Below are 12,625 nucleotides of genomic sequence, written 5' to 3' on the forward strand. Positions count from 1 at the left end.
CTGAGTTTACATGCACAATATTTACATTCTTACGACCAATCACACGATTATTGTGTTCACCTGAGCTTCAGCAACATGGATACATGTGAATCAAAAGCACTACTAGTACTACTATAAGATTACTACATATGTAATATAAATATCATCAGATTGTTTGGAGTGCATCCATCTGTGTTTACTCCACCACAATCACAAGGTCGCTTTATTGTTGTGTTTTGTTTGTCGACATGTATCTGAGAAATCACGTTTCTCAGGATGTCAAGTGTGATTTAATTGATGTATACTTTTCAGGGTTTGAGGTGAAGCTGGATATTATGAGCTGCCCTCCTGTCACTACTGCTGTCATTAAGAGACCTGACCTCAAGGTCCAGTTGGGCTTCAGTGTGCATAATGGCATTGTAAGTAGACTTTATCACTGTTCTGCACAGATCTGATAAGGTTGTTAATCTGTCTAACAATATTAGCTATAGTGGAGAGCTGTTGAGAAATAGAGGAACACACAGATGTTTGATGAGTGATATGTTTGTATTGTATGTATAATGTTTCTGCACAGATGTTCGGGTTGAACAGCACAAATAGTGGGTGAGGTAGGAGGAAAAACCATAAATCTATCCAATTATATAAGTATTTGTTCATTTGAATGATAATTGTTATTGTATTAACATAAAAAGCAAGAGCTGTCATGATGTGTTTTTTTTTTTCCCCCCTCATGTTGCTGTAACTGGGCCAGTGATAGCTCAGTGGTTAAGGTACTGGACTAGTAAACAGAAGGTTGCCGGTTCAAGCCCTGCCACCACCAAGTTGCCACTGTTGGGTCCCTGAGCAAGGCCCTTAACCCTCAATTGCTCATTGTGTTCCGCTCAGATAAAAGCGTCTGCTAAATGCTGAAACTGTAAATGTAACTGAGCATTGTTGTGATCAGCAAGAGGTGCTGTTATTATTGATATTGGGAGTGAAAGTGGCCCGGTCCTCCCACACTGCCCTGTGCGCGGAAAACGCGCACAAGAGAGAGTGAGAGGGGCAGGCCTCTGCGGCCTTTAGGAGTTCCCCTCTCTACGCGTCCGTGGCGTTTCTTGTGTGAACATCCGACTTGGGTAAGTCGACAGCCGAGATTCGAACACGAATCCGAAACTCTTAACAGTGGTGCACCACTGCGCTGCGCCACCCGGGCGTCACAACAAACACCGTCAGATTAGGCGGTGATAAAAGTAGTGCAGTGCGCCACCTTGTGGAGAAGGCATTGAAGGCATTAAAGGCGCATCATTGAAGTTGCGCCCCAATGTGAACCATTAAATAAATGTAAATATTAGTAATTATTAATTATTGTACGTTATTGTAATTTAAAAATATTATTGTCCTTTAAAAGTAACCGAGCAATATTTGCTTAACTGTCTTTAAAAATACTGTTTATAATTGAGTTTTTTTTTTTTACATATTCTTACTTTCTACTTCTTAATACTTAACTTAATACTTAAACACTTTTTATATTCTTGAAAGCTGCTGTAACACTGCAAATCCCCCCCCCCCCACAAGGTGGCGCACTGCACTGGTTTTTATCACGTCCTACTTGACAGTGTTATCTTATTTTGTCTTATTTTATTTGATCTTATCTTATCCTAATAATCTTGCCCTTTAGGATTATAAACCAGAGAGTGGAATTGGCAAAATATTATGTAAGTTTGCAATTTCAAAGGTAGATAATAATAATAATAATAATACATTTTATTTATATAGCGCTTTTCAAGATACTCAAAGACGCTTTACATAAGACAAATAATCAAAACAAATACGTACATACACCATACAAATCATAGTACAAAATCAAAATAGTACATCAACATCAAGAATAATTAAGATAAAAACAAAGAGAGCAGCATAAGACAGTTCATTAAAAATTAGCTAAATTATGAGAGAGAACAACAAATATAGAACAATTTCTTAAAATTAGACAGAAACAGGACAGATTTACATGCAATCAGGAAACTGAAAACTTTACAAGTTTTAGGATCTAGGACTTCACATTTCTGTCGTGATCTAAGTATAAAAACTATTAAAAAGAATAGCAAAAATAAAAGCATTTATTTTGTGTTGTTACAAGTTAAATGCCACTCTGAATAGATGAGTTTTGAGAAGTGACTTGAATTTGGACAGGTCAGGACAATCTCGTAGGTGTTTGGGGAGAGCATTCCATAAAGATGGAGCAGCTATGGAAAAGGCCCTGTCACCCCAGGTCCGGTGCTTGGTCCTAGAGGGTATGGACAGTAGGTTAGCCTCAGAAGAGCGAAGGCTACGGGAGGGAATGTGCTGATGGAGCAGGTCGGTGAGGTAGGATGGGGCCTGATTATGGAGAGCTTTGTGAGTGAATAGAAGAATTTTGAATTGAATGCGTTGAGCAACGGGAAGCCAATGAAGTTTTTGTAGAACAGGTGTAATATGATCACGGGAGCGAGTATGAGTAAGGAGGCGAGCAGCTGAATTCTGGATATACTGAAGTTTTTTTAGGATTTTGTTAGATGTACCATAAAGGATGCTATTGCAATAATCAATTCTGGATGTAATAAAAGCATGAATCAAGGTTTCGGCGGCAGAAAAGGAGAGTGATGGACGTAGACGTGCTATGTTTTTTAGATGAAAGAAAGCAGTTTTGGTGATGTGATTTACATGGCGGTCAAAAGAGAGGTTGCTATCAAAAATTACACCAAGATTTCGGATGTTAGAAGACGGAGACAAAGTGTCATTATCAATGGTAATTTGAAAATTTTTTGTGGTTTTTGCCAGGGTTGTAGGACCTACGATGATCATATCTGATTTTTCACAGTTTAATTTGAGGAAATTAGCTTTCATCCACAATTTCATTTCAGTGATGCAATTTGTCAGAGTGGAGTGAAGTTCAGTATTAATGGATTTGGAGGAGATGTAAAGCTGAATATCATCAGCATAGCAGTGGAAATGTAAACCATGCCGACGTATGATGTCACCAAGGGGGAGCATATAAAGAATAAACAAAAGGGGACCTAACACTGAGCCTTGGGGAACGCCTTGGGACAGTGGAGCAATGGCAGAACTACAATTGTTGATATTAACAAACTGTTGTCTGTTTACGAGATATGACCTTAACCACAAAAGGGCAGTACCAGTGATGTTGACAGAGGATTCAAGGCGGGACAGAAGAATGGAGTGATTAATGGTGTCAAAAGCTGCAGTAAGATCAAGGAGGACGAGAATATTAATTTGTCCAGAGTCTGAGGAAAGAAGAAGGTCATTTGTGACTTTGAGGAGGGCTGACTCAGTGCTGTGCTGGGGGCGGAAACCAGACTGAAATGATTCAAATAGATTATTGGAATTTAGGTGATCTTTGAGCTGTGAGGCAACAACACGTTCCAGTATTTTCGACAGAAATGGAAGATTGGAAATGGGCCGAAAGTTACTCATAATGTTAGAGTCAAGTCCAGGTTTTTTAAGTATGGGAGTAACAGCAGCCAATTTGAGTGATTGAGGGACTGAGCCAGAACTAAGAGAGGAATTGATTATCTCTGTGATAAGTGATGAGATAACTGGAAAACAACCCTTAACAAGTTTTGATGGAGCAGGATCCAAAACACAAGTGGAGCTTCGCATCCCTGTTAAGATCTCAGATAGGTCCAAAAGAGACACAGGTGAGAACTGAGACAGAGGCTGGGTAATAAATTGAGATGAGATAGGCGGAGAAACAGAGATGACAGGGGAAACTGTCAGAAAATTGTGGATATTCTAAAATATTATATTATAAAATTGTGGATATTAGATCATTCAAATAGAAAGTAAGGTTAGTAATAAAGTCGGTCTATTATGTTTTTCTTTGTTTTACTACATTGTTTGCATGTTTTTTACTCCACCTGGCAGTCAGTTAGGACACCCCTGGTTCAGAGGAGCAGCAAAAGCTACTACCGGTTAGTGTCTAGGGAGCCTGAGAGGTCGATTTGACACGCACCCTAACTCTCACTCGCGTGTAGTGACGGGAAGCTGTAGGCTGCTGTGAGCATGGATGCTAACAGCAGAGCTCAGAAACTGGAGCTGATTGAACGGAATATTCGGCATTTTCCTGATTTTCCAACCAAAGGAATCGTGTTTAAGTGAGTACATGTAACTTTCATATGTGTTGTAAGTATAGAGGCATGTGAGGTATAAAACACGTAATGATGTTACTTTTACAAGTGTTTGTGCAGTTGTATGATATTGTTCAGTTAGCATTTAGCACAATGTGGTTTGTTGTGGGATTGTTCCCAGAATTCACAGCAAAGGTGTGAATGAGGTTCCACATGTCTGTAATCAGTGTGTGTAGTTTGTAATGTGGTTAGTTGTTTTAGAACCTACATTTAGTACAGATACAATCTGTGAATGTATCTCATCTGGTTCTAAACCCTGTGTTTATCTAGATTTTATTATGCTGGTTAATGTTAGTCACAGCGTTGCAGTGGACATTGCCCTTTTTATTAGGCGTGCTATGTTTACTGATGATGATTGCCAGTGTTCCTCTGAAGCAGGTTTTTTTTGTTTTTTAAATATGTCAGTGACATTTGCATTTTAACCCTCATTGCAGTTCTTCTTGTGTTCACAGAATGCTGTGCCTGTGTGTACTTAAACTGGGCTGCAAGTCTAAACTGTCCATCTATGGTTGTAACTGTGTTTAATGCCCATTCTGTTTTTGTGTGGTTCAGGGATATTTGTCCAATCGTGAAGGAGCCCAAAGCGCTGACAGCGGTCATCGATTTGTTTGAAGAACATGTCAGACAGAAGTATCCACAGACTGAACTTATACTTGGTTAAGAATGTTATTTTTTATTAACAGCAGGATCACCCTAAAGTTTTGGTCATGTAAGCACTGGGATTGTTAGTAGGTTTCTACGGATGGACTAAAAATACTCGATCACCTTAGATGTAACACTCATAGATATTTCTAGCTCTTAGAAAGTTAGTAAAGGCGTGTAAGTTTTGAAATGTATATGAACAGATAGATATGTTTTATTTGCAGGTCTGGAAGCTAGAGGCTTTTTGTTCGGGCCTCTTTTGTCGCAGAGGTTGGGAATCGGCTTTGTGCCCGTCAGGAAGAAGGGGAAGCTTCCTGGTCCTACCGTGTCTGTTGAATATACTCTTGAATATGCCATGGTAAAATGTGAATAAGTTCAGCAAATAAAGTGTGGCTCGATGAGTGTACAATGTTCACCACACACTACACATCTAAGTAACCAATTATGTATTCATTCTTAATAGTAGTTTAATAAAAGTCCCTTCATTCTTCAAAGTAGTTTAATAATTAGTCTTTTAGTATCTGGCTTCATATATTAGTCTTTTAGTATCTAGCTTCATATATTAGTCTTTTAGTATCTAGCTTCATATATTAGTCTTTTAGTATCTTTATTTAGATATTAGTCTTTTAGTATCTAGCTTCATATATTAGTCTTTTAGTATCTAGCTTCATATATTAGTCTTTTAGTATCTTTATTTAGATATTAGTCTTTTAGTATCTAGCTTCATATATTAGTCTTTTAGTATCTAGCTTCATATATTAGTCTTTTAGTATCTAGCTTCATATATTAGTCTTTTAGTATCTTTATTTAGATATTAGTCTTTTAGTATCTAGCTTCATATATTAGTCTTTTAGTATCTAGCTTCATATATTAGTCTTTTAGTATCTAGCTTCATATATTAGTCTTTTAGTATCTTTATTTAGATAGTAGTCTTTTAGTATCTAGCTTCATATATTAGTCTTTTAGTATCTAGCTTCATATATTAGTCTTTTAGTATCTAGCTTCATATATTAGACTTTTAGTATCTAGCTTCATATATTAGACTTTTAGTATCTTTATTTAGATATTAGTCTTTTAGTATCTAGCTTCATATATTAGTCTTTTAGTATCTAGCTTCATATATTAGTCTTTTAGTATCTTTATTTAGATATTAGTCTTTTAGTATCTAGCTTCATATATTAGTCTTTTAGTATCTAGCTTCATATATTAGTCTTTTAGTATCTAGCTTCATATATTAGTCTTTTAGTATCTTTATTTAGATATTAGTCTTTTAGTATCTAGCTTCATATATTAGTCTTTTAGTATCTAGCTTCATATATTAGTCTTTTAGTATCTAGCTTCATATATTAGTCTTTTAGTATCTAGCTTCATATATTAGTCTTTTAGTATCTAGCTTCATATATTAGTCTTTTAGTATCTAGCTTCATATATTAGACTTTTAGTATCTTTATTTAGATATTAGTCTTTTAGTATCTAGCTTCATATATTAGTCTTTTAGTATCTTTATTTAGATATTAGTCTTTTAGTATCTAGCTTCATATATTAGACTTTTAGTATCTATTTAGATATTAGTCTTTTAGTATCTAGCTTCATATATTAGACTTTTAGTATCTTTATTTAGATATTAGTCTTTTAGTATCTAGCTTCATATATTAGACTTTTAGTATCTAGCTTCATATATTACTCTTTTAGTATCTTTATTTAGATATTAGTCTTTTAGTATCTTTATTTAGATATTAGTCTTTTAGTATCTAGCTTCATATATTAGTCTTTTAGTATCTAGCTTCATATATTAGTCTTTTAGTATCTAGCTTCATATATTAGACTTTTAGTATCTAGCTTCATATATTAGTCTTTTAGTATCTAGCTTCATATATTAGTCTTTTAGTATCTAGCTTCATATATTAGACTTTTAGTATCTAGCTTCATATATTAGTCTTTTAGTATCTTTATTTAGATATTAGTCTTTTAGTATCTAGCTTCATATATTAGACTTAGTATCTTTATTTAGATATTAGTCTTTTAGTATCTAGCTTCATATATTAGACTTTTAGTATCTTTATTTAGATATTAGTCTTTTAGTATCTTTATTTAGATATTAGTCTTTTAGTATCTAGCTTCATATATTAGTCTTTTAGTATCTTTATTTAGATATTAGTCTTTTAGTATCTGGCTTCATATATTAGTCTTTTAGTATCTTTATTTAGATATTAGTCTTTTAGTATCTAGCTTCATATATTAGACTTTTAGTATCTAGCTTCATATATTAGTCTTTTAGTATCTTTATTTAGATATTAGTCTTTTAGTATCTGGCTTCATATATTAGTCTTTTAGTATCTAGCTTCATATATTAGACTTTTAGTATCTAGCTTCATATATTAGTCTTTTAGTATCTAGCTTCATATATTAGACTTTTAGTATCTAGCTTCATATATTAGTCTTTTAGTATCTAGCTTCATATATTAGTCTTTTAGTATCTAGCTTCATATATTAGTCTTTTGGTATCTGGCTTCATATATTAGTCTTTTAGTATCTTTATTTAGATATTAGTCTTTTGGTATCTGGCTTCATATATTAGTCTTTTAGTATCTTTATTTAGATATTAGTCTTTTGGTATCTGGCTTCATATATTAGTCTTTTAGTATCTTTATTTAGATATTAGTCTTTTGGTATCTGGCTTCATATATTAGTCTTTTAGTATCTAGCTTCATATATTAGTCTTTTAGTATCTTTATTTAGATATTAGTCTTTTAGTATCTTTATTTAGATATTAGTCTTTTGGTATCTGGCTTCATATATTAGTCTTTTAGTATCTTTATTTAGATATTAGTCTTTTGGTATCTAGCTTCATATATCAGTCTTTTAGTATCTAGCTTCATATATTAGACTTTTGGTATCTAGCTTCATATATTAGTCTTTTAGTATCTAGCTTCATATATTACACTTTTAGTATCTAGCGTCATATATTAGTCTTTTAGTATCTGGCTTCATATATTAGTCTTTTAGTATCTTTATTTAGATATTAGTGTTTTGGTATCTAGCTTCATATATTAGTCTTTTAGTATCTGGCTTCATATATTAGTCTTTTAGTATCTTTATTTAGATATTAGTGTTTTGGTATCTAGCTTCATATATTAGTCTTTTAGTATCTGGCTTCATATATTAGTCTTTTAGTATCTGGCTTCATATATTAGTCTTTTAGTATCTTTATTTAGATATTAGTCTTTTAGTATCTAGCTTCATATATTAGTCTTTTAGTATCTGGCTTCATATATTAGTCTTTTAGTATCTTTATTTAGATATTAGTGTTTTGGTATCTAGCTTCATATATTAGTCTTTTAGTATCTGGCTTCATATATTAGTCTTTTAGTATCTGGCTTCATATATTAGTCTTTTAGTATCTTTATTTAGATATTAGTCTTTTAGTATCTAGCTTCATATATTAGTCTTTTAGTATCTAGCTTCATATATTAGACTTTTGGTATCTAGCTTCATACATTAGTCTTTTAGTATCTTTATTTAGATATTAGTCTTTTGGTATCTGGCTTCATATATTAGTCTTTTAGTATCTTCATTTAGATATTAGTCTTTTGGTATCTGGCTTCATATATTAGTCTTTTAGTATCTTCATTTAGATATTAGTCTTTTGGTATCTGGCTTCATATATTAGTCTTTTAGTATCTTCATTTAGATATTAGTCTTTTGGTATCTGGCTTCATATATTAGTCTTTTAGTATCTGGCTTCATATATTAGTCTTTTAGTATCTGGCTTCATATATTAGTCTTTTAGTATCTTTATTTAGATATTAGTCTTTTAGTATCTTTATTTAGATATTAGTCTTTTGGTATCTGGCTTCATATATTAGTCTTTTAGTATCTTTATTTAGATATTAGTCTTTTGGTATCTGGCTTCATATATTAGTCTTTTAGTATCTTCATTTAGATATTAGTCTTTTGGTATCTGGCTTCATATATTAGTCTTTTAGTATCTAGCTTCATATATTAGTCTTTTAGTATCTGGCTTCATATATTAGTCTTTTAGTATCTTTATTTAGATATTAGTCTTTTAGTATCTTTATTTAGATATTAGTCTTTTGGTATCTGGCTTCATATATTAGTCTTTTAGTATCTTTATTTAGATATTAGTCTTTTGGTATCTGGCTTCATATATTAGTCTTTTAGTATCTTCATTTAGATATTAGTCTTTTGGTATCTGGCTTCATATATTAGTCTTTTAGTATCTAGCTTCATATATTAGTCTTTTAGTATCTAGCTTCATATATTAGTCTTTTAGTATCTTTATTTAGATATTAGTCTTTTAGTATCTTTATTTAGATATTAGTCTTTTGGTATCTGGCTTCATATATTAGTCTTTTAGTATCTTTATTTAGATATTAGTCTTTTAGTATCTTTATTTAGATATTAGTCTTTTGGTATCTGGCTTCATATATTAGTCTTTTAGTATCTGGCTTCATATATTAGTCTTTTAGTATCTGGCTTCATATATTAGTCTTTTAGTATCTTTATTTAGATATTAGTCTTTTAGTATCTAGCTTCATATATTAGTCTTTTAGTATCTAGCTTCATATATTAGACTTTTGGTATCTTTATTTAGATATTAGTCTTTTAGTATCTAGCTTCATATATTAGTCTTTTAGTATCTAGCTTCATACATTAGTCTTTTAGTATCTTTATTTAGATATTAGTCTTTTAGTATCTAGCTTCATATATTAGTCTTTTAGTATCTAGCTTCATATATTAGACTTTTGGTATCTTTATTTAGATATTAGTCTTTTAGTATCTAGCTTCATATATTAGTCTTTTAGTATCTAGCTTCATACATTAGTCTTTTAGTATCTTTATTTAGATATTAGTCTTTTGGTATCTGGCTTCATATATTAGTCTTTTAGTATCTTCATTTAGATATTAGTCTTTTGGTATCTGGCTTCATATATTAGTCTTTTAGTATCTTTATTTAGATATTAGTCTTTTAGTATCTTTATTTAGATATTAGTCTTTTGGTATCTGGCTTCATATATTAGTCTTTTAGTATCTGGCTTCATATATTAGTCTTTTAGTATCTGGCTTCATATATTAGTCTTTTAGTATCTTTATTTAGATATTAGTCTTTTAGTATCTAGCTTCATATATTAGTCTTTTAGTATCTAGCTTCATATATTAGACTTTTGGTATCTAGCTTCATACATTAGTCTTTTAGTATCTTTATTTAGATATTAGTCTTTTGGTATCTGGCTTCATATATTAGTCTTTTAGTATCTTTATTTAGATATTAGTCTTTTGGTATCTAGCTTCATATATTAGTCTTTTAGTATCTGGCTTCATATATTAGTCTTTTAGTATCTGGCTTCATATATTAGTCTTTTAGTATCTTCATTTAGATATTAGTCTTTTGGTATCTGGCTTCATATATTAGTCTTTTAGTATCTTCATTTAGATATTAGTCTTTTGGTATCTGGCTTCATATATTAGTCTTTTAGTATCTGGCTTCATATATTAGTCTTTTAGTATCTGGCTTCATATATTAGTCTTTTAGTATCTTTATTTAGATATTAGTCTTTTAGTATCTTTATTTAGATATTAGTCTTTTGGTATCTGGCTTCATATATTAGTCTTTTAGTATCTTTATTTAGATATTAGTCTTTTGGTATCTGGCTTCATATATTAGTCTTTTAGTATCTTCATTTAGATATTAGTCTTTTGGTATCTGGCTTCATATATTAGTCTTTTAGTATCTAGCTTCATATATTAGTCTTTTAGTATCTGGCTTCATATATTAGTCTTTTAGTATCTTTATTTAGATATTAGTCTTTTAGTATCTTTATTTAGATATTAGTCTTTTGGTATCTGGCTTCATATATTAGTCTTTTAGTATCTTTATTTAGATATTAGTCTTTTGGTATCTGGCTTCATATATTAGTCTTTTAGTATCTTCATTTAGATATTAGTCTTTTGGTATCTGGCTTCATATATTAGTCTTTTAGTATCTAGCTTCATATATTAGTCTTTTAGTATCTAGCTTCATATATTAGTCTTTTAGTATCTTTATTTAGATATTAGTCTTTTAGTATCTTTATTTAGATATTAGTCTTTTGGTATCTGGCTTCATATATTAGTCTTTTAGTATCTTTATTTAGATATTAGTCTTTTGGTATCTGGCTTCATATATTAGTCTTTTAGTATCTTTATTTAGATATTAGTCTTTTAGTATCTAGCTTCATATATTAGTCTTTTAGTATCTAGCTTCATATATTAGACTTTTGGTATCTAGCTTCATATATTAGTCTTTTAGTATCTAGCTTCATATATTAGACTTTTAGTATCTAGCGTCATATATTAGTCTTTTAGTATCTTTATTTAGATATTAGTCTTTTAGTATCTGGCTTCATATATTAGTCTTTTAGTATCTTTATTTAGATATTAGTCTTTTGGTATCTGGCTTCATATATTAGTCTTTTAGTATCTTTATTTAGATATTAGTGTTTTGGTATCTAGCTTCATATATTAGTCTTTTAGTATCTTTATTTAGATATTAGTCTTTTAGTATCTAGCTTCATATATTAGTCTTTTAGTATCTAGCTTCATATATTAGACTTTTGGTATCTAGCTTCATATATTAGTCTTTTAGTATCTTTATTTAGATATTAGTCTTTTGGTATCTGGCTTCATATATTAGTCTTTTAGTATCTTTATTTAGATATTAGTCTTTTGGTATCTGGCTTCATATATTAGTCTTTTAGTATCTTTATTTAGATATTAGTCTTTTGGTATCTGGCTTCATATATTAGTCTTTTGGTATCTGGCTTCATATATTAGTCTTTTAGTATCTTTATTTAGATATTAGTCTTTTCGTATCTGGCTTCATATATTAGTCTTTTAGTATCTTTATTTAGATATTAGTCTTTTGGTATCTGGCTTCATATATTAGTCTTTTAGTATCTTTATTTAGATATTAGTCTTTTGGTATCTAGCTTCATATATTAGTCTTTTAGTATCTAGCTTCATATATTAGACTTTTAGTATCTAGCTTCATATATTAGTCTTTTAGTATCTTTATTTAGATATTAGTCTTTTGGTATCTGGCTTCATATATTAGTCTTTTAGTATCTTTATTTAGATATTAGTCTTTTAGTATCTTTATTTAGATATTAGTCTTTTCGTATCTGGCTTCATATATTAGTCTTTTAGTATCTTTATTTAGATATTAGTCTTTTAGTATCTGGCTTCATATATTAGTCTTTTAGTATCTTTATTTAGATATTAGTCTTTTAGTATCTAGCTTCATAAATTAGTCTTTTAGTATCTAGCTTCATATATTAGACTTAGTATCTGGCTTCATATATTAGTCTTTTAGTATCTAGCTTCATATATTAGTCTTTTAGTATCTTTATTTAGATATTAGTCTTTTAGTATCTAGCTTCATATATTAGACTTAGTATCTAGCTTCATAAATTAGTCTTTTAGTATCTAGCTTCATATATTAGTCTTTTAGTATCTTTATTTAGATATTAGTCTTTTGGTATCTGGCTTCATATATTAGTCTTTTAGTATCTTTATTTAGATATTAGTCTTTTAGTATCTAGCTTCATATATTAGTCTTTTAGTATCTGGCGTCATATATTAGTCTTTTAGTATCTTTATTTAGATATTAGTCTTTTAGTATCTAGCTTCATATATTAGACTTTTAGTATCTTTATTTAGATATTAGTCTTTTAGTATCTTTATTTAGATATTAGTCTTTTAGTATCTAGCTTCATATATTAGTCTTTTAGTATCTGGCTTCATATATTAGTCTTTTAGTATCTAGCTTCATATATTAG

At 30.6% G+C, this 12,625-nt stretch overlaps 1 protein-coding gene across 1 annotated transcript; it reads left to right on the top strand.

Annotated features, from left to right (window-relative positions):
- Window positions 1–3,900: 3,900 nt before the first annotated feature.
- LOC134304324 (adenine phosphoribosyltransferase-like) lies at window positions 3,901–5,281 on the top strand. The gene is made up of 3 exons (XM_062989933.1): window positions 3,901–4,112; window positions 4,698–4,801; window positions 5,012–5,281. Exons 1-3 carry the CDS (start codon window positions 4,021–4,023, stop codon window positions 5,158–5,160), a joined length of 345 nt encoding a protein of 114 aa, XP_062846003.1. The 5' UTR covers window positions 3,901–4,020; the 3' UTR covers window positions 5,161–5,281.
- The last annotated feature ends 7,344 nt before the right edge of the window (window positions 5,282–12,625 follow it).

The sequence above is a fragment of the Trichomycterus rosablanca genome, chromosome 27 (genome assembly GCF_030014385.1).
Source record: "Trichomycterus rosablanca isolate fTriRos1 chromosome 27, fTriRos1.hap1, whole genome shotgun sequence".
NCBI lineage: Eukaryota > Metazoa > Chordata > Actinopteri > Siluriformes > Trichomycteridae > Trichomycterus > Trichomycterus rosablanca.